Source organism: Engraulis encrasicolus, chromosome 10, assembly GCF_034702125.1.
Source record: "Engraulis encrasicolus isolate BLACKSEA-1 chromosome 10, IST_EnEncr_1.0, whole genome shotgun sequence".
NCBI classification, from domain to species: domain Eukaryota; kingdom Metazoa; phylum Chordata; class Actinopteri; order Clupeiformes; family Engraulidae; genus Engraulis; species Engraulis encrasicolus.
In genome coordinates, this window is record NC_085866.1 from 47,876,563 (window position 1) to 47,899,142 (window position 22,580).

Genomic DNA, 22,580 nt, shown 5'->3' on the forward strand with positions numbered 1-22,580 from the left:
GTCTTTTGATTTCGCTTGTACCTGATTTCTTAAACGTTTAATTGAGGTAGAAATTTGTTTTTTTTTTAATGTCGCATTATTGTTGAGTTTATGTGAAAAAATATCTTTTTAAAATGAGATGCCAATGTGAAATAAATTTTGCTATATTTATGCTAACAGAATATCTTGTCTCGGCGCCAATGTTTTGTGTGTGTGTGTGTGTGTGTGTGTGTGTGTGTGTGTGTGTGTGTGTGTGTGTGTGTGTGTGTGTGTGTGTGTGTGTGTGTGTGTGTGTGTGTGTGTGTGTGTGTGTGTGTGTGTGTGCGTGCGTGTGTGTGTGTGTGCGCGTGTGTGTGTGTGTGTGTTTTGAGAAGGAGACTGTGTTTGTGGATAAAGCCTCTGATTCTTCAGAGATCCAAAAGTAAATTCACACTGAATGAGAGTCAGCTGACTCGGTCACAAGTGCAGGCTCTGCTCCCTTACACACACACACACACACACACACAGGGCTGTATTTCCTTCCCCCAACTTTGGAATGTGTGTCAAAGCTTGGATGTGACTCTTGATCTCGAGAACCTCTTTACGCTGGCCGCATTGTGTGTTGGTCTGTATGGGTGTGTACGTGACTGCCTGTGTTCATGTCGCCTCACGTCTCAGCTCAGATGTTGTATGAGGTTTAAGTTAAAGTAACATCTTCAAAGATGTGCTTGCATTATATTCGTAGCTGTTTAGAGTAGTCGGGCGTTGGTGCTGAGGCAGTTGGATGTGTGCGTGCGTGTGGATGTGGATGTGAGCGTGTGGAGGGGTGATGTGGTGGTTTCAGCAGGGGTTCTGCTGGCTGCCTGCGGTGCTGGTAGTCTGGTCCACCACCACCTTCGTGCTGTCCTACTGCATCGCTGTGCTGCTGGGTCACACCGAACCCATACTGCCGTATATCAGGTGAGTGGCTCTGCTGTGTCTCTGTGTTTACATGTCCATGTTGGCTGTGGTTGCTTTGCAATTTGACCTAATTTAGCCGACCCAGTTAGTGCTGTAGTTGTCTCTTGTGATGTACTGTATGTGTGAATGTAAGGTATCTCACAGAAGCCCGGAATCTGAACCAGAATCTGGGTTCTGATTTTTTTTTACTTCAAGTGTATTCATGCTACACTAAAGTCACTCCACACTCAGATTGGGAAGGAACTATTAAAACAATGATAATAATGTTAGAGGTTCTGAAACAGAATATGTTCTTAATTTCAATTAATTTAAGTATGAGTTCCCTATTATGATGTATACTCAGTTAACTTAGGAACTAATAAAAAAGCCCGAAATCAATGTTGAGCAATTGGCTGTAGACCTGTGGATGTGGAGTGTGTGGAGATTACCCCATATGCTGTACTGTATGTACAGTACACTTTGAATCTGCTTCTTGTGCTTGCAGTGACACGGGCACCCAAGTCCCAGAGCGCTGTGTGTATGGCTTCATGCTCTGCATCACCTCATTCTTAGGTAAGCTGTTCAGGGCTTGGAGACATATGGATGGATGCTTTGAGACAATTGCATGTGTACTTTGGCTTGTTTTTTTCCTCCTAAAAAAGTTGGAAATACAATATAATACAACATCTATTTATATAGCACAGTATCACAACAATGAAGATGTCTCAAAGCGCACCAATGTTGTCAAACTGCATCAATGAAACAATGAAAATCTCTCCATACCACAGAGGGATTGTACTCATGATTATGTGTTGACTCACCCATATGCAGAATCTCACTCTGCTAATGTTATGTAATGGCTAGTTTATGATGCAGACTGAATTTACTTACTTAAACCACCTAAATGTTATATTTCACATGGACATTCATCCTAAAACATTGTAATATACAGATACACGCATATACTGTATATATTTTTAATTGGTATGTGCTTGCATGTAATTTGCTGCAGTTGGCAAAATATAAGCAAAATAATGGGTGATTGTATCACAAGAGAAATATTCTGTAAGTACGTATATATGAAACAATTTACATTTGTGAAGTTGAAAATGTGCTTTTGACGTCCAGCCAAATAATCAAGAATACAGACTGATGTAGAAAGACTGATGTGTGCATATTGTCTGCTGTTTGTACTTTCACTAAATACCACGTGTTGAATCTTTGTGCTATTTATGGAATAGAACACACTTCTGGGACATGACCATTGGTGTTGACATGTCATTTTTTTGTCAGTATGCCGTTTGGAAATACATTTGTTCAAAATGTTGAGCATTCAATTTTTTTTTTTATTAAAGATGGAGGTTGAAGGGCAATTCATGTTTTTCAAGAATTCGGGGGGATATGCTCCTGCCCCATCCCCCATTCCATCCCCGATCTGTAGCCCTGGACACACCTATGACAGTTTTACTATGTTGCAGGTGCAGCCACAGTCTATGTGCGGTACAAGCAAGTCCAGACGTTGACCTCCCCCAGTGAGCATCTCCTACACCTCCTGAATGCCCTCGGCGTCTTACTGGGCATGCTCAGTTGCCTGGGCATGTGTGTCATTGCCAACTTCCAGGTCAGTGAAGTTGACTCTGTTAACCTTTTAAACTCATGAGTTGGAGTCCTAAGCGGCTTACAGGGTCATTTCGCATTGATGGTCGTAACCACATTCCTCTTTGACATTGATTAAACTATTTAATATGACCCTGATTGCCCTTGGACAGAATTAGATAATTGGTCAATTTCAGATAAACGTCCTCAATAAGCATTTATTTTGAACTATCACTTCAACCATTGGTTATCAATATTTGGTAACCTCTTCAATTGCTCAACTTCTCAGGAGTAAACATCTACTGAATTAATACTGTATACAGTATCCACACATGTATCAGTAAAGTAAAGCAGACAGATAAGGAGATGGGATATCAGGCTGAGAGTTAGAGGTCATAAGGCCTAAAGCCAATCAAATATACAATATTTTTGGGCTGTAAGCCAACCAACATCCACACAGCTGTCTGTCTTAAGATGTCTGGTAGGCTATAGAAATGGCATGAAAACCATGGTTCGCAACCACCAGAACAATTTTATAGATACTGCTCTGGAATGGGTGACCACCTCAATGACTCTGAGTCAGACCAAATCACACCTGCACATGTGACCTTGTCATGTGGACAGGGGTTGGTCTGACAGTGACAGGTTCACCTTCTGGATCCCACCTCAGACCTGAAGAACAGACTGGAGGACATAGAACAATTGAGCAGACAGAACATCTTCAAGCTACAGAAAAATTATGTTGCCTGAAATATAACCTTTTCACCATGGTTGGCAAATAATACAGCGTTAACTACTACGAGTTCAGAAATGCAAAAAAATAGATGTTTGTCCCATTCAATTCCACCCGAAAGCAGGCAAAGGATCCCAGGTCACCTCTGTTTAGAGGTCTGCGCTCTGTCCACTCTTGACTCCCTCAAGATGGGCAGATCTCAAGATTTATGTACATTGTAAAGTTCTAACTTGGATAACTGTTCTATTATACAGTGCCCTCCATAATTATTGGCACCCCTGGTTGAGATGTGTTAAAAGCCTTAAAATAAATTCAGTGTTTATTGCAGAAGAATACTGTCACACTGAAAATTGTAGTAAACAAGCCTAGACGAGGACCCAAGTTTCTTTTGCCACCACGCACAGTGAGGAGGATGGTAAGAGAAATCAAAAGATCTCCAAAGCTCACTGTTACAGAATTACAACAAATGGTAGCATCCTGGGGTCACAAAGTCTCCAAATCAACCATCAGGCGCTGTCTACACACCAACAAGCTGTTTGGAAGGCATGCACGGAGAAAACCTTTCCTCACTCACAATCATAAACGCAAATGTCTGGAGTTCGCCAAGCGGTATTGGGGCCTCAACTGGGACCGTGTGCTTTGGTCAGATGAGACCAAGATTGAGCTTTTTGGCAACAAACACTCTAAGTGGGTCTGGCGTGCCACGAAAGATGCGCATGCTGAAAAGCACCTCATACCCACTGTGAAGTATGGGGGTGGGTCAGTGATGCTGTGGGGCTGTTTCGCTTCCAAAGGCCCTGGGAACCTTGTTAGAGTGCATGGCATCATGAATGCTTTGAAATACCAGGACATTTTAAATCAAAATCTGTTGCCCTCTGCCCGAAAGCTGAAGATGGGTCGTCACTGGGTCTTTCAGCAAGACAATGACCCTAAACATATGGCCAAATCTACACAGAAATGGTTCACCAGACACAAAATCAAGCTCCTCCCATGGCCATCTCAGTCCCCAGACCTCAACCCCATTGAGAACCTGTGGGGTGAGCTGAAGAGGAGAGTACAGAGGAGAGGACCCAGGTCTCTGGATGATTTAGAGAGATTCTGCAAAGAGGAATGGCTGAAGATCCCTCTTTCTGTCTTTTCCCATCTTGTGAAACATTATAGGAGAAGATTAGGTGCTGTTTTGTTGGCAAAAGGGGTTTGTACAAAATATTAACACCAGGGGTGCTAATAATTGTGACACACCTTATTTGATGTCAAATAATTATTTCTTTATGTGGGATTTTTTCCCCACTGAATAAATGCACTTGTATTGAAGGTTGGATTTTTCTCTTTTTTTCCATTAAGGTCCCATATTATTTAGAAAAAAATAATAATAATTGGAAGCTAAAAAACACATCTCAACCAGGGGTGCCAATAATTATGGAGGGCACTGTACATGTATATGTATTTTTTTTATTGTATCCTTCCACCACCACCTCAGAAAAGAAATGTAATAGGTGTGCACCTTTGCTTAATGTTTAAAAGCACCCAAAATAAACTAATAAATGCTTCAAAAAGGAGCTGAAATCCTTACTTGGATAACTTTTGTCTGATGATTTATCCTTCCACCACCACCACCACCACAGAAAACAGACGTGATAGGCGTGCACCTGTTTGGAGCAGGGTTGACCTTCGCAGCCGGGTCACTCTACATCCTGGTGCAGACGGGCGTGTCGTACCGCATGCAGCCCCGTTTCCATGGGAAGGGCATCCTGTTTGGCCGCACGCTGGTGGGGCTGTGGTCCCTCATCAGCATCCTCACTTGTATCCTTCATAGTGCATCATAAAGATGTCATCACTTGCAGCTGAAGAGGGGTAGAAGGGGGGGGGGGCTTGTTTGTTAAAGCCAAGGGGATGTGGTGTCAGTCAATAATCATTGGCTTCAACTGAAATGTTGACAGTCATATGTTGTCGAAGGCTGATGTTTACGGCATCCTTCTTAATACAATTTCATAAAGTCACTTGCAGCTGGGGAGTGGTAGCAGGGGGCAATTTGCTTGGTGATGCCGAAGGGTGTCTGTCAACATTTTACAGTTGAGTGGATAAGCCTTGTTCCCTGTTCTCCGTTTCAACACCTGTATGGACTGCTTGCACAATCTTCAGTGACACTGTTCTGATTGGATAAATCAATTGCTGTTATGAGTTATAACTGTGATGTGGCAGACATTGTCGCTATAGCTGGCACTAAAAACTAAGAAGGGGTGTAATAGGTAATATGGGGAGAACACGAACGCTACATGGTGATCACAAGTTTCTCACAGAGTATCACGACACACACATCCAGGTTGTGACAGGTGCATGATCGAGATGTACGTTCAAATAGTAATGATGAAGTGTATATTGTTGCTCCCTCTCATCCATTTCATTAAAATTGGACGTTTCAGGCCACCACAGCCCTTCCGCAGTGGATTAAAGGGTTCATGATATGGTGAATCACAGAATGGGGTTGAGGATGTAATTTACAGTATAATTACACATGTTAAGTATTGCTGATGGGAATGGAGCATTGCTGATGGAAATGTGAAGGAGCAATTATAAGGAATGCAGGATGCATAAAAAAACAATGGCTGTCTGACATGCATGTTTTTAGCAGACTCAGCAACGTTCCCTGTTGTAAGTGACGCATAACCTGTAGCTACACAAACAGCTGTTGAGGTACTGTATGTAGATGACTAAAGCTTCTTTCTGAGAACCACTTTATTGCCAGTCATTGGGGGTTGTGCTAAAAGGACAAAAGAGCACTTTGTTTATCAAATATCTGTGATGTGGTGACATAAGTTCTGAACTGCTGACAGTGTTCGTGTCGTCTGTCATCATGTACGATGAGGAGCCTGAGGTGTTCACAGCCGCCAAGGTGCGCTGGACAGCTACAGAATCGGTGAGTAATGTTGTGGTCAAGGACTCGTCAAGTCAAAGTTTATTTGTAATGCACTTTTAACACAACAAAAGCAGCTGACCAAAGTGATAACAGGAAGGCCTAAGTAAAAAAGACTTGAAACTTGAATCATGTAGTACAGTAAGATGCATCAAGCCCATAGTTTTCATGGATACATGTGATGTCAGGTGAACGCCCCTTTAGGAGACCTTTGGTTAGGACACCTTTGAAAACTTTAGGTTGAGAATAAATGTTCCCTCAGTGCTGTGAATGATGGTAGCACACATCTTATGCAAGCCACCATCAAACACCTAAAACACACTTAATATTTCTCTGAGGATTCTTCAAGGTCACAGTTGTTAAAGGACCAGTTCAGTCAATTTCAATATGCTGTTATATTGCTCACACTACCCTTGACTTGTCAGTACCCGGTGATGCCACATTTTTCGGCTAAGCCCTTGCCGAGATATGAGCTATTCTAATGGGGGCAGCGTTTGTTTACATTTTTTTTTTTAATTAACATAAGCCTACTCCAAATATTTTCCCAAAAGGTAACGCTGTTTGCTAGTTGTCTGCTGATGTTGTATAACCTTTCGGATGTTTTTGGGAATAAATAAAAATGTTTTTTTGAAATGTAAACAAAGCGCTGTCCCCATCACAATGACCAAGATCTCGGAAAAGGCTGAAAAAGAAGAAAAAAAACTCAGGTACTGACTGACCTGGTCCTTTAAAGTAACTTAGTATTAAGCAGCTGAACCTCTATTTGGAGCCTGAAGACCTGTCGCCTTTCACACCTTTTTGGATAAAAAAAAATCGGAAACATCCTCAAACTTCAAAAAGAAGCCCAGTTGCTCACAACGTGCAATAGCTGCTCTGATAGAGGGATGTAGAGCTGCATTAGAGAATCATTGGTAAGAAACCAAGAGCTTCAATTCACTTTTCCTCCATCTCTCTCTCTCTCTCAGGGCTACATAGCTCATCTGGTGAGCGCTGCAGCTGAGTGGTCCCTGGCCTTCTCCTTCATCGCCTTCTTCCTCACCTACATACGGGACTTCCAGGTGGGTATAGCCTATGGCCTTTGTTTCTTCATCTAGTACATATGGAACTTCCAAATGGATATACTGTAGCCCTATAGCCTTATTGTCTGGTGTTCTGTTAAAATGTAGCCTGACGAGCCAGACTAAAACCTTTAAAAAAATGAGTCTGGAATTGCTCAGTTCAGATAGCTGAAGGCTGTGGATGAGACTAAACTGTTGTCGAGGTTCAAATGGCCTCTGCACTGCCTTGGCCAACGATGACCAATCAAACATTAACTATAGTCCTTCCGATGTCTCCACTGTCCTGCCAAAGCCCACCCCAAAGATTCAAATTCAAATTGGTTTCAGGCTGGTGCCTGTGGAGGCGATCTTGCAAGGACCAGGGTTAAGACTTACTTGTGATGTACAAATATTTTTGTCCACTAGGTGGATCCGTCTAGCTTATTAGGCAAGTCGGAATGTGCTGCTCTGAAATAAGACACCAGCAGCCACCTGTTAACAACACACTATCTCTAACCATAACCCAGTGACTCTTTAAAGCTGAGTTTGGCAGGTTGGCCATATAGACAGTCAGGACACCAGTCTCCCAAGGCAAGGCAAGGCAGTGAGTGCCTCAGGCTGGAGGTGCTGTGCTGTGCTGCCACAGGCCTGTCCGACTCTGGACGTAGCTGCCCTCATTAGATTAGGACCTGATGTGATTGAGACTCATGAGACTCTCGTGAGCGGCGGCAGGTCGCATTGGCCCCGGCTCTGGCTCTGGCTCTGGACTCAAGGAGTCAGGGCTTGGGTTGAGCAGACAGGCCGCTGACCGCTTTGGCCCGGACCAAAGACAAAGGGTATTTCTCAAAGTGTAGTATGAGTCCTTCGAAGTGTATCAGCCTTCGCAATCAAGGCCAGTGATTGGATACTCTTTGGTGAACTCTGCGAAGTATCCAATGATTGGGTATGACTAATTAGGCTGACACACTTTCAAGGCTTATACACTAGCCTTTGGGAAATACCCAATGTCATATGGAAGGCCCCACCACCGCACCCACCCAATACATAAAATGTAATGAGGACCCCTTTGTCTACCCCTGTCTGCTTTCCCTGCTGGGCGGGAACTTAAGACAGATGCCCAAATATGCCCAATGCATTCTTGGCCTAGATCACTGCAGAAGGGAGAAATGACTTGTCTTTGTTTTGAAGGTACTATTAGAAATGAATGCCTTGGCTCTGAGCTCAAGGAGGCAGGGCTTGGTTTGGGTCGGGCACGCGGGACCTGAAGTTGGATGCCCAAATAGACAACATTTTTGGCTTGTATCGCTGCAGAAGTAAAGGGAGAAATGTCTTGTCTTTGTTTTGAAGATGCTGTATGTAAGAAATGAATGGGAAGTAGTGGACAAATCTCCCCAGATATCAGTGAAGACAAGAATTTGAAAGTGATTTTATTGGTAACAGTGGTATTTTACAAATCTGACCGATGATTTGGTAGCAGAAGTGGGAATGCAGTTACCCTACCCAGTTTCTAACCCGCTTCAAATCTCCAGCCTTCGTCAAAATAGCCTCATATCAAGGTACCCCACTTCTAAAGCTATCACAGGTGCACCTGCCATGTGATTTCATTTGGATGTGTGCACCCACACGACAGTACTTTCCAGGTATTAGGAAATAGTAGCAGACAGTAGGACATGTTTGGTTTGAACGAAAATAAACATTTTATGTAATAAAAAAGCATTCAATGGTTTGATCCACATAGATCTTCCTCGAAGAGATTTATATGATGCATTTTCCCCTTAAGTTTATGTTTTTGCTAGCACTTGCTATGTGGGCCACATGAAGGGTACTGCCAGGTCAACAGTGGTGACCCCATTGATGAGAATGGAGGGCACCCTGGATGGGAGAAGTATTGTGGGAAAAGTGGGAGACGTAATCATATGTGCTTTTTGAATGAAAAACCAGTGTAATGGAATGGGGCACCTAAGTCACGCCCTTCTACTTCCGATCCATGGGGCTGGAGCTCTCAAAATTTTGAATGGGAGTAAATGGAGCGAGTCAAGCTAAATCCTCATCCCGTTTGGCATGTGCTCCGGATTTCACATATGATGACAGTGAATTTGAAAGGTTTGGATTTGCGTCGTAAGACCACTCATTTTCGGCACGCAAGAAACGTTATTTTAGCTTTTGTGCAAAACTGTGTCGGAGACTACACGTGCGCCTCGCATATCTGACGTGAACCGAGGCACAGCCAACCCTACCGCTGCACCGTGGCTTAAGTGGCTGCACGTCAGACATGCGACATCAGTGTGTAGTCCAAATAATTGCATATTTTTGCACACGCATAACTCAAAAATCGCTTGCCAAGTGAAGTCAACAAGCACACCATTGGTTGTTATTAATTCTGAGGCACAGCATATGTGTGATCGACGGGGAAATGCGAGGTGGGTCGGAAAATAGTTTTGATCAGTCCATTACAGCCCAGTCAAAAGTTTTTGCGTTGCCAGCCCCACAAGCCGTCCGGAAGGGGTGGAGACTTAGGTGCCCCATAGCATCCTCAGGCCTACAGTTGAAATTATGTTCTGAATGCCCTAGGGGCACACCTTCTTCCTATCTGTCAGGATTCCAACCTGTGATCCTCAGATCCAACACTAACCATTAAACTGCAGGGTCTCATACAGTCAGTCACAATTCCACACTTCCAGTATAGCACCCTTAATAATTCTAATGGAAATGCTCTCAAGAGTTTAACCTTGAAGTATTCTCTGATTTCAGAAACTGCGCCTTCGAGTCCAGGCCATCCTGCAGTGTAACCACCTCTACAACTACGCCCACTATGACGGCCGGGTGCACGTTCACCGTGGAGAGCGATCGCCTCTTCTGGCAGGTAGCATATAAGCTTCAGATCCTGACAAGTCTCCCCCTGCTGTTGCGGAGTAGGAACAGCTGTTTTGACCTGGAATCTTGTGTGTCATTTTCCTGGATCCTACAGCACTACTGTGTGTTTACACTTGACACATATTAGTAGACATTCCTTTCATGAATGAATGCTTTCACCTTGTCGTGAAAGAACCTTCTTGAAATGTGGCTGACTTACTGTGTAGAGTTATGTGCCCTGAGGGCCTAAGAAACCTACAAGAGAACTACAAGGTTATTCTTCTGAGGCCAACAAAGCGCACATAAACACATGAAGGTGGGGCACTAAGGTTACTTAGTTAAGCTCCAGTGTTTTGTATTAGTAAAAAAATAGTGTCATATGTATAGTATAGCTGCTGTAGTCTGTATAATTATTTTAGGCTGTGCATATCTAGCTTTTCTACATTCTTGTACCTTCATATTATTATGCTCTGAAATGCATTTCAGTTGCAGATATAGTAGGCCTTATATACCTTTTCTTTTTTGAGGTTTTATGCCTTTATTTAGGATAGTGTGACAGGAAATGAGTATGGGGGAGAGAGAGGGAAGGATTGGGAAAAGACCTCAGGTCTGAATCGAACCCGGGTCCCCTTTGTATATCTTTTCCAAATTTGTTTTGATCTGAAATACTTTTCAGTCACACATCTGTTGTTGCTATTCTTTGATGCTTTATAAGCGATGCTGGCCTGAGGACATTCTGAGAGAAAGGAGAACTAAAGCAGAACATTGATGAAATGTTTTCTTTCCAAGCCTGATGCCATACTTACAAAACAATTTTGAAATAAATGTTTTCTTTGAATTACTGCTTAACGTGAGTCAGTTCTTCCTCCTAGAATAATGTACATTGGCGCGAAAGCACAGTCTGGACACCCTGTCGCTATTTTAGCCATCTATGCCTTCAAGGCAGATAAGATTTCCTGTTAATCATTACCTTTTGTGGTGAAGGCAAGGACAAAACGTGGACAATGACAGGTTTGAGGACTAAAGCAACAAGGGAGAGAGGGGTGACTCAAAGTGAATTGGAATAAAATATGAACATGACCTCAATTGCACCAAGAAAATAAATGTGCCACATTTGACCACATTTTGAAAAGTGACCTTACCCAAACTATGGTACGAAAACACAAGGGGTATGAGTGTTATAACTTTCTTCTAACTAGCTTCTATAGCATAAAAACACAAATCTTCAATTTTTTTAATTCGATGATCATTGTCATTCAATCCTCATATCAATAGATGCTAACGACAAATATATGTATATTGTTTTGTATATTGTGTACATGTATATTTTTGTACAATTTGTACTGTACATCTTCGATGTTGGTTTGCTCCTTTAAAAGTGCACTGTGTAAAATGTGTAGGGGTTTATTTCCAGAATTCATGCTGCCCATTCACAAATGTTACCTTTTTTAGTATTCATTATGACTGGGAAAATTACGTGTTTCATGCATGAGAAAGGGGATCTTCTCCATGTCCACCGTTTTGTATTTTTAGAAATACATTTTTAGCTGCAAAACTTACTGTCCTTTGGTCACACTAGTAAATATTAGTTTATTAATGAGTAAATATTCAAGAAAGATCAAATTTGGCAACAGGCAGCACAGTTTTGATGAGATGCATAGTTGGAATACCTAATCTGGCCACCATCCTCCACAGTTTAAATGGCGGTTGTGAACAGGGCTGTAGTACTCTCCAGGCCTGACTTGGACTTGAGACCAGGTCAAATCCTTTCATCAATGGACTTGAACTTGACTTTAGACTCAGATTCGGACAATGGTCTTGCCAAGCATAGCTTTTGGACTCGCCCAAGTCTTTATTAATTTCTTTTAGGACACTGGCCATATACTAAATTGGAGGTTTAATGCAAAGAACATACTAGTTAATCTTCATTCATGGCAGGTTAACATCATTCATATTATTGTCATCCATTATTTTAATTGCTTTACACTGACATGTGACTTAGACTTGGACTCTAATCGTTGTGGGCTTGAACCTTTTTGTTCTCGGACTACTCCTGGTCTTGCACTCTACAAAGGTGGACTTGACTTGATTACAGTCCTGATTGTGTATGACTGTGGCATCGATATACTTTTTTCCATAATCTTTCATGGGCCTTACTGTACCTCAAATGGCCAGCAGGTGGCAGATCAACACAGCAAATACCCAAAGTAATCCATGACTCTTGACACCACCAAATACACAGGAAGCAAAAGGGTTTGGGTTTTCAATACATACTTTTTATTATTTAAAAAAAAAATCATTATTGGAAAACAGTACCGACAGCATATTTTAAAAAACCCTCCCCTGTGCCCTGTGTTCATGAGAATGGCTCAGTTTCTGGTACCATTGGAATTGTTCAGACAACGTATATTACAAGATACAGTCCACAGGACTCTGGAGCTTCAGCATCAGTATGACAGAAGCCCAAAACAGAGATCTACACGCAGCACATACAATAAAAACATTACAAACACTCACAAGGAAAAAGTAAGAGATTTCAGTCACACTACCAACCTGTAATCCAGTCTCAGTCACATTATAATCCGATGATGAACGACCATTTAAATAATCTACAAATACAAATTTACATTCATAGAAATTTAAAAAGACCCCAGACGTACACATTTTCTTTATACAGTCTTTGAGAGTACAAAACCCCTCTTAGTGTTTAGTCTTTTTACTCTTCTCCTTTTTCATCCTCTCGTGGTATTCAGCAACCTTTTTCTGGAAAAACCCTGAGGAAAACAAAGGAAAGCATTTTCATAGTGGGTAGCAAGCACAGTCGGCCCGATCTTGGCTGAATGTTGGCACTGTTGGGCCGCGGACAAAGCCAGAATTGGGCCGACTGATCAGCACTCGCGAAAAAGAATTGGCCCAACAGTGGGCCAGATAAACTTTGCCATTTGTGACCATTTCCCTGTACGACAGATTGCAGGGTGCAGATCAATTGCCCAACCTCTACTTCACACTGTCCTCAGACCTTGTGCCCCAAGTTTTATGTTGGACATGCACAAATATTAACTTGCACCCCAGGTGATCATGCAGCCAGAGAAATTAGAATAGAGAAGCTTCACTCTCATTGGTTCCCGTAGCCAGTAAGATTTTGCCATTCCTGTTGGAAGCCCACTAGGGGGCGAACGCGGACAAGTGAAAACCCCTTTGTCATCCATTCACTTGCCTGCGAACGCCAACTAGCTGCAGTTCCTCTTGTGTGCACACTAGGGGGCGAACGCAGGCAAGTGAAACCCCCCATTGACATTCAATTGCTTGCGAACGCCAACTAGGCTACAGAATCACCGGTGAATGAACCCCCTCTGATGCAGCATAACCTACCTTCCTGAGAGGCCGGTTGCTGCTCCACCTCCTGGATGAAGAGGTCAAACATCTGCGTCATGACAAACTTCTTGACGAAGTGGCGAGTGCTTTTTGATTCCAGTGCTTTGTAGAAGTTCCTCCGCTGGAAGACGGCGGGCTCGCCTGGCTTGCGCGTTACGTGGTGGTTGAAGTGGCCCACCGTCTTGATGAAGAAGGGGAAGAAGGCCGCCGGCACCACTTTGTTCAGCTCCTCCACAGCTATCAAGAACAACACATCAGCATGTCACTTTCCTGGACAGTCGGAGGGAACTTGCACACCTTATGCAGGTGCAATGAACATGTACTGCATAGTATAGGAATGTGCAATTAAAGTCTATTTTATGGCATTAATATGCAATAAAAGTTTATTATTGCATCAGCATAAATTGTGAGCCAGTTCCCTTCAACTGCAACCTTTACTTGATTACCTACTAGAGCCTTCATTCAAACTGACGTTTTTATCCAAAGCAACTTAGTTATCACAGGGTACAGATTACAGTCGATTACAGAGATTCAAATATACAATCCTCTGATCAAAAGACCACCACCCTAACCAGTCAAGGCTGGACTAGTAATGAACATTGAGTAAGACGCCTAAGTGCATATTGGTCCAGGGACTGCAATATCCTGTACCTAAAATGACCAAGTGCTTTGGGTAAAACTGTATTAGTGTAGTGTAACATTTAGCAGAGGAGGTGGTAGACAATACACAGGATGCAACAGAAAACACACTTCTTCAATGAACTAATTCATAAGACTTAATCTATCTACAATATTATCCATTCGTTTGTCTACAAGATAAACATTACTTAAAAAGTCAGACTACCTAACAGCGTGGAAGCTTAGTATGACAAGTTATAGGATCATATACATTTTTGTGTTCTCAGTTCTAGGCTACTTGGAGAGTTTTGTGCAGCAATGCGTCAACAATGTAGTTCTATTAAGATAAACAACATAGTTGTGCAAAGACCTTGCCAAACACAAGTCATTTCCTCTGAGATGTGAGTAAGGAGCTTGTCTGCCTTCACAAGTCACAAGATTCTTACATATTTGCACTGTGAAACGGAAAACCTCCAGAGATCAGATGTAGGGGCTGTATGTGTATGTATCTTTTTTTCCCAACATTTTTTTTGCATTATCCTCCTTACTGTCATTTTAGGGTGCTAGTCCATAATTTCTAGATAATAATCTGTGGTATCAGGTTCTGTGTGCATGTACAGCCTCAGGTGTATATACAGTAGATAGATCTGTTTGCATGTGTCTGCTGCCTGAGGCATATAGGCCGGCTTCTTGCGTGTGTGAACAGCCTCTGCAATATAGCTCTGTATGCATGTTTGAACAGTGCAGCTGAAGTTATAATGTTGGGTAATTTAGTGGTTCCCAAACAGGGGGCCGGGGGCCCTAGGGGGTTTGTGGAGATCATGGAGTGAAGAGATTTGAGGGCATAAAACATAGGATATAACCATTCCCATCAATTTGTTTGGAACAGTATAGAGTTGTATGGTTGATAATATTACTTAATTCTTATTTGAAATTAAGACGAGGTAAATATATTAAAGGGAAAAAAATGTTTGCCTTTTGGAAAATGGGAGAGAGGGGGTCATGAAAATGCTGCTAAGTCTAAAATGGTGGGGTCGCAGCAGAAAAAGTTTGGGAGCCACAGGGCTGCACAGACATTGAGGCTGGAACTCACTGGCTTTCTCCGGCCTGGCCTTTAGCGCCTGGAGGATTTCATCTCGAAGCTTGTGGGGAAGAAGAGTCTTCTCATCTCCAATCTAAGAAAAAAAAATGACATCATACACAAAAACACACATTAGACCAACCCACCACATGTAAATAGAAGTGTGGTCAAACTCTCAAAAGTCAGCAAGAAAATTCTCACAGGCATTAAAATAGAAGACAACCTGTTCACAACTTACTTTTGCGATAAATGTTTCCTCCCTGTTCTCTGATAAGTCGACTACCAGCAGCTGAAAAAAAGATGTGAAAAAGATGAGTGATAAAGAGGAGAGTAAGGTGTGAAAGAAATCTTCAAGCGACTTAAATGAAACACTGCAGCTCTTCAGGCAGATTTCAACATGAGAATCTGTAAAAACTAGGCCATTAAGATTAGATTAAATAACTTTTTTAGTACCCAACGGTAGATCTGATTTGCAGTCAAGTGATCTCTTCTAATACATAACATTTAAAACATTTAGGCCAATGGCGATGTTTACATGACGTTTTTAATCCTGATTAATAATTCAGAATGAAATAGTTCCGTCGAGTTTACATTGAACTTTCATTTATTTCCGCACTGTGAAGTGTTTACATGATTATTTTCGAAGCGGAATTAAGATTTATTCAGAATTAAATTGAGTTAATTTTTTTAAATGTCTCTTGTAAAAGAGGCCAGTGACCGAAATTGGTATGTCGAACAGCAATACTTACGTCACTTTGACTCAAATCCAACAGGTGCAAGAGTCGCTTCTGCACGCCCAGCAGGTATGGCGTGGGCGAATCCACAAAGTCAATGAGGATCTCCGGGACGATGGGGATGAGGGTGTGTTGCCATGTGAACGGGGTGAGCAGTACCGTCACGGCGTGAATGACCTGAGACAGGGTGCTGGGGACGTGACAAGCCAGACAGGAAAAAGTTGGTCAAAACCCACACAGTCTCGCACAGTCAACTTTCACCCACACCCATCAAGTTAAAATGAGTGAAGGGTCAAGACATCTGTTCAAGTAAAGAGGCAATGAAATGCTGCACACCGTCAAGTTCCATTAATTATACACTAATTCTCACTGAAATATCACTATAAGAAATGTATTAATGTGATAGCCAGTGTATGGATCATCCTTGCCTCTTTACCAAAACCCAGAGCACCAGAGAAATGCACTAAAGTTATGTCTTTATGATCACTTTGACTTTATGACATTATTATGTCAAGCAAGTGCTCTTCATAATGCCAGAATACAAACACATCATAAGCAGAATGAGCAATCAAAGATATATAAAAACACAATTCTCCTATGTGCATAACATGTACAAGTAAACTAAATGACCAAACAATGCATAGCCACAAGCATTACATGTTTAGGTCACTTCTGATCCTAATATGAATTGTTGCTGGAGGGGTCAAATTATGGAAAGTGAGGCACATTCCTTTCACCATAGGTCGATGCATTCCTGGCGCTGCACAGAGCTTGCTGAGGGGTTATGGAAGTGTTGTCAGAGTGGGAAGGTAAGCTGACAGCTTGTGACTTTTATTGACTAAAGAATGAGTCATTAGCTCCAGGCAAGCCTGCCCTAGACCATGCATCTGCTTGTGCACACATCCAACAGATGTTTGTGTCTGTGTGCGTGTACTGTACATGCATGCGTGTCCGGTTGCGTGGTGTGTGTGTGAGAGAGAGAGAGAGAGAGAGAGAGAGAGAGAGAGAGAGAGAGAGAGAGAGAGAGAGAGAGAGAGAGAGAGAGAGAGAGAGAGAGAGAGAGAGAGAGAGAGAGAGAGAGAGAGACAGAGACAGAGACAGAGAGAGAGTGAGAGTGAGAGTGTGAGTGCGAGTGCGAGTGCGAGTGCGAGTGTGAGTGTGAGTGTGATTGTGTTATGACTGAATGTGTGAGTCAGTGACGAGTGACAAGGGTATGTGTACGTGTGTCCGTGCTTGCGGGACTGTGTGTGTGTGTGTCCGTGCTTGCAGGACTGTGTGTGTGTGTATGTACGCTTGCTTGTGCAAGTGTGTACAGTACCTGAGCTCCTCTGCGATGAAGACGATCCGTCTCTCCAGCACGGTGGAGGCGAACACCTGGAGCACCTCGTCATCACTGAGGCAGCGGAACAGAGTCCGGAAGTCCACATGCTCCAGCCACGACTCAAGAGGCCGCGTCAGGCTGATCATCTACACACACACACACACACACACACACACACACACACACACACACACACACACACACACACACATACACACACACACACACACACACACACACACACACACACACACACACACACACACACACACACACACATGTACTAGCTGGTACCCATAGCTATAAGCTATAAGCCATAGCTTTAAATCACTGAAGTAGTGCAGAGTCCTAAAGTCCACATGCTCCAACCACGATTTAAGGGGCCGCGTCAGACTGATCATCTGCACACACAGTCACAGTTACTACCTGGCAACTACGTGTGCCTTTAACAATTAGCTTCCACTATAAATCCATGAAACTGGCTACACCAGACACAAAAAAGCATATTCATTTCAATGTATTTTGGACACCACTTGACTTAACATAGCGTATCCATTCGCCATGTGAGGGGGGGGGAAGATGCTTAACAGCCAACCACATGAGCTCATTTTTCTGAGTGACAGCATGAATGAATGAATGAATGATTTTATTTGACATCTTCAGTTCATATAAATGAAATAAATACATGATTGAGTTTCATAAAAACCGCACCACATACTTAAATTAAAAAAACAGAGAGTCAGGATAGCACAATACAGCTCGAAAGCTTATTTCCATTGTGGTTTCCGACAATCAGAGGTTGAAGAGGGACCCCTGGCTGCGCACGCCCCTTAGAGAATCGTTGCAACGCCATTACGCCACAGCCTACCTGAATATTGCTGAAAGCATTTAAGGAGGTTCTGAAGGCAAAAGGGGGTCCAACAAGAGGATAAAGAGAATAAAGACGCTCCGCGAGTGTATAATGGAGAGCAAAGCACAACCTTACTGCCCCGAATGTGTAACGGTGTAACGGTCAACTCTGTTATGCCCCTTAATGCTGTGTGGTCCCTTGTTTATAACTGAACACGAGGTCATTTTGAACTCGAGTTAACACATATTTGTGTGCAAGAGGCCATGTCTGGATATACGAAGAAGGAAGTCATCAACATAAATAACCAGGCCATGCGTTTTGGGGCGTGTGGGTTAGCACTTGGTCGTGGTCAATGCTAAGCTGTTCTAGAAGCTCTATTACTGCACATTCCTTTTAAGGTCACAAAGCATTTTATTGACAACACTGATATCTCTGTCTAGATCATGTCTCTATACAGCATGTTACCTTCATACCAGTACTTGCAAGGGTTGTTAAGGGCCGTACACACACATCGCTGCTATTTACTAGCTTCTCGCTTGCTCGCTTATTCGCCTGTCTTTCATGGAACGTTCGCTGAAAGTTCCCGTGGCTTTAACCGCCAATGCACAGGCGAGAAGTACCGAACTCTGCCTTCCAATTGGTTACTCGCTTACTCGCCTCGCTCGAAGATAAAATATTTTCAACTCGGGATCCGCCCACATCGCATCGCTTGTACAGTACTCGCCTACTCGCCTGCTAGTCTCGATGGAACATATTGACATTCTATTGAGTTCATTCGCTGAGCGAGTAACTAGCAGCGACGTGTGTGTGTACGGCCCTTAGGGTGGTACAAATTTGTGCAAGAGAGTTTTCTGGTTTACTGGTTTACTCTAGGTGTGTGTGTGTGTGTGTGTGTGTGTGTGTGTGTGTGTGTGTGTGTGTGTGTGTGTGTGTGTGTGTGTGTGTGTGTGTGTGTGTGGTTGACGTTTGGGTGGAAAAATGGAAAAAGTAAAGCACTCAGTGGTTCGTGGAATTTCGCTTAATTTTTGCCATTTTTGGGAAAATGGGTGTGACATCATTGGTGTGACATTTCTGTAAGATACAATAAAATGATTAATATTCTGCCCAAACATATCCCCAATGCTCTTTCTGCTATTGTTCCTTTAACCCCCACCCCACACACACACTACAACTCACATCTGTATAAGTCAGTCTCTCAGTGTTACATGTTCATTGTAAGTGTGTGTGTGTGTGTGTGTGTGTGTGTGTGTGTGTGTGTGTGTGTGTGTGTGTGTGTGTGTGTGTGTGTGTGTGTGTGTGTGTGTGTGTGTGTGTGTGTGTGTGTGTGTGTGTGTGAATGAATAAGAGAGTGAGTATATATGCATGGGTATCAGCCTATACCTCAGTGCCAGCATCGGGGATGAAGCTCTTGATCTTGACAGTGTTGCCGGGGGCAGGAAAAGGGGCTTCTCGCAGACTCTGCATGAAGGGGTAGATCATCGCCATAGATATCTGCCGACGCTTCTCTACTTCATCAAAGATCTGTTGTATCGGGGGAGGGGGGGGGGGGTTGGAGAGGGAGAGAGAGAGAGAGAGAGAGAGATTTAAAAATGCCTTTATTTTAACACCGCTTACTCATCGTACATTATCACAATACATCCATTACACCCCCCCTATATAATCATACTCAGCTCCCCATTCTCCCCGAGAGAGAGAGAGAGAGAGAGAGAGAGAGAGAGAGAGAGAGAGAGAGAGAGAGAGAGAGAGAGAGAGAGGAGAGAGAGAGAGAGAGAAAGAAGAGAGAGAGAGAGAGAGAGAGAGAGAGAGAGAGAGAGAGAGAGAGAGAGAGAGAGAGAGAGAGAGAGGAGACACCGGAGGACGTGTGACAGAGGAAAACGTGATAAACATAGAGATAGACACACAGAAAGAGAGAGAGAGAAACAAGGGAGGGGTGTGGAGGAACAAGAGAGTATTGAGGAGAGTAAATTAGTAAACTTGAGTCAACTGACTCCTAAAGCTGTCGAGAAAACAGCCCAATTCTGCTTCGCGTCTGTATCCTTGTAAACCCATACAGCTGGAAACCTCTTCTCCTCCCAGAACGCAGAGGGCGCATTAGATTACTTCGGGATGAATGAAGAAACTCTACTGTATTTTATCTATTTCAACAGATACATTTTAAAATCAAGTGCATCAAGCCATATCAGTAATCCAGTAACAACCAACAATTTTTTCCTTTCGCTCGCAACGTCATTGTTATGTGGACCCGAAATCCATCCAAGCTTGTTTGTGTTTGAGTCACTAGCATATTGGCATATTTCTGGTAATCTCTGTGGACCTATTCAAAACACAAGACTTCATCACTTGGGCTTAACGTTGCCTCTCTGCACTCATAACTGACTCCAGTCGAAATTGCAGCAGACAACCTTTGACCCTGTTCTTCTCACCTCGGATAAGAGGCCAAAGCAGATCGCTGAGAGAGAGAGAGAGAGAGAGAGAGAGAGAGAGAGAGAGAGAGAGAGAGAGAGAGAGAGAGAGGGAGAGAGAGAGAGAGACTCACCTTGGAGAATAGGCCAAAGCAGGCCACAGAGCTGATGATGCAGTACGCTTCAGGAGGTCGTGCACCGTTACCATGGGGCTGAGGGGGGCAGAGAGAGAGAAGTGAAATTAGAAATAGAGAAGAGTGAAGTGAATGAGAAAACGAAAGAGGGAGAGAAAGAGAAAGAGAGACAGAGTGAAAGTGAATGAGAAAGTGGGAGAGAGAAAGAGAATGGGTGAGGCAGAGCAAATCAGTGACAAAAAAGTACAGAGAGAACATGACAGTTTAATAATTGTCCAAATATTGTTTCATTATTGTTAATGAGTATATTTAGTCGATATAAGTGCAAACAAAAACTGATCATTACCAGCAGCCTTCTGCAGTAGCCATTCCTCCGACTGCCATCAATTTCAGTCAAGACGAAGGAGAAAGTCTCACTGATCAGGATATGGAAGAGCAGAAAATGATTAGAAAATGAGCAATTACACTGCCACTAGTGTGTGTGTGTGTGTGTGTGTGTGTGTGTGTGTGTGTGTGTGTGTGTGTGTGTGTGTGTGTGTGTGTCTGTCTGTGTGTGTCTGTCTGTGTGTGTGTGTGTGTGTGTGTCTGTGTGTCTGTGTGTCTGTGTGTCTGTGTGTCTGTGTGTCTGTGTGTCTGTGTGTCTGTGTGTCTGTGTGTCTGTGTGTCTGTCTGTCTGTCTGTCTGTCTGTCTGTGTGTGTGTGTGTGTCTGTCTGTGTGTGTGTGTGTCTGTCTGTGTGTGTGTGTCTGTGTGTGTGTGTGTGTCTGTGTGTGTGTGTCTGTCTGTCTGTGTGTGTGTCTGTCTGTGTGTGTGTCTGTGTGTGTGTCTGTCTGTGTGTGTGTCTGTCTGTGTGTGTGTCTGTCTGTGTGTGTGTGTGTCTGTGTGTGTGTGTCTGTGTGTGTGTGTCTGTGTGTGTGTGTGTGTCTGTGTGTGTGTGTCTGTGTGTGTGTGTCTGTGTGTGTGTGTCTGTGTGTGTGTGTCTGTGTGTGCCTGTGCCTGTGTGTGTGCCTGTGTGTGTGCCTGTGTGTGTGCCTGGGTCCGCACCTGCGATACTCTGTGAGGGGTTCCCAGTTGATGCCCTCAGGAAAGCAGAAGAGCGTGATGGCCTTGAAGGTCTTCTCCTGCTCCTCCTTTTGGTATCGCACCATGCCATCTCTCTGGTAGAGGGACAGAGAGAGAGAGAGAGAGTCACCTTTACTGAACTAAACCATTCTATCAGCACTTAACCATCTCTCTCACACACACAGAAGAAGGGGACTCATCTTCGTTGCAAACCTTTCAACAAAGTAGCAAAGGTGTCAATCACAGCTTCAGAAATTAATGAAAGCCCCGACACATTTTTGAATCAACATTTGACAGACACAACAATCTTCTGGCTAGTTAGTGAAATCTACCTAAGTTACATGTACAGGAAGAGATAGAATAGTGGAAGTCAATAAAAGGGAGTCACCACTACACACTGGTTGACCTTTGACAATAACACAGAAAAGGATGTCTATCAGCACGCAGTAGTGATACTTATTGATACGAACGAAAAGCTGCAGCCCCACCAGCACCTGGATGCAAGACACGACAGGGTTTTGCCATCAGAAGTGGCTTTGACAGCCCTTCAATCCCTTTAACAAGAACACACCAGAAGTGACTAAAGCGGTCAATGAACCACACCATAACTCATTACCACAATATCTGCTGACACGCAACTACAAACAGTTGCTCGTGACGCTCAAATGGCCTCTTGTCGCCCAAATCACTTTTGTCTCTTCTGTCCACAGATCCTTCATGCAAATCCAATTGCTTCTGTTGCCGTTGTCACTCTAGTCACTGTTTGGTGTGTTTGTGCCATAAGCTCCAACAGTGGACTCAGGTGCACTGTGCCGCGGCGCGCTAAGCCCCCCACATTTGGGCTTGCATGCCCACCCACTGGGACCCCGGTTCGAGTCCGGCCGGGGTCATTTCCTGATCCTCCCCTGTCTCCCTGTCCCATTCGCTTCCTCTCACCATCTTCGACTCTCCTGTCAAATAAAGCCATAAAAGCC

At 43.4% G+C, this 22,580-nt stretch overlaps 2 protein-coding genes across 3 annotated transcripts in view; one reads left to right on the forward strand and one right to left on the reverse strand.

Moving 5' to 3' along the window:
- The first annotated feature begins 524 nt into the window (after positions 1-524).
- Positions 525-10,844, forward strand: LOC134456289 (DNA damage-regulated autophagy modulator protein 2). Its single transcript, XM_063207668.1, has 7 exons — positions 525-918; positions 1,403-1,470; positions 2,376-2,518; positions 4,852-5,029; positions 6,061-6,143; positions 7,106-7,198; positions 9,929-10,844. The coding sequence occupies exons 1-7, from the start codon at positions 788-790 to the stop codon at positions 10,049-10,051; spliced, it is 819 nt and encodes a 272-aa protein (XP_063063738.1). The 5' UTR covers positions 525-787; the 3' UTR covers positions 10,052-10,844.
- Positions 10,845-12,284: 1,440 nt separating this feature from the next.
- LOC134457215 (DENN domain-containing protein 2D-like) overlaps positions 12,285-22,580 on the reverse strand; it is a 24,130-nt gene continuing 13,834 nt past the window's right edge. For both annotated transcript variants that reach the window (XM_063209104.1, XM_063209105.1), the window contains 10 exons: positions 21,589-21,701; positions 20,892-20,961; positions 20,546-20,623; positions 19,390-19,530; positions 17,157-17,305; positions 15,854-16,028; positions 15,343-15,393; positions 15,117-15,198; positions 13,403-13,642; positions 12,285-12,804 (listed from right to left, as the gene is read on the reverse strand). In XM_063209104.1, coding sequence (XP_063065174.1) covers positions 12,731-12,804; positions 13,403-13,642; positions 15,117-15,198; positions 15,343-15,393; positions 15,854-16,028; positions 17,157-17,305; positions 19,390-19,530; positions 20,546-20,623; positions 20,892-20,961; positions 21,589-21,701 — 1,173 coding nt within the window. In that variant the 3' untranslated portion in view covers positions 12,285-12,730. The remainder of the gene's footprint in view (positions 12,805-13,402; positions 13,643-15,116; positions 15,199-15,342; positions 15,394-15,853; positions 16,029-17,156; positions 17,306-19,389; positions 19,531-20,545; positions 20,624-20,891; positions 20,962-21,588; positions 21,702-22,580) is intronic.

Coding starts and splice junctions, on each gene's coding strand:
- LOC134456289 (XM_063207668.1), top strand. CDS start 788: ATGTGGTGGTTTCAGCAGGGGTTCTGCTGGCTGCCTGCGGTGCTGGTA. Junction 919..1,402: donor CCCATACTGCCGTATATCAG/GTGAGTGGCTCT, acceptor TTGTGCTTGCAG/TGACACGGGCACCCAAGTCC. Junction 2,519..4,851: donor GTGTCATTGCCAACTTCCAG/GTCAGTGAAGTT, acceptor CCACCACCACAG/AAAACAGACGTGATAGGCGT.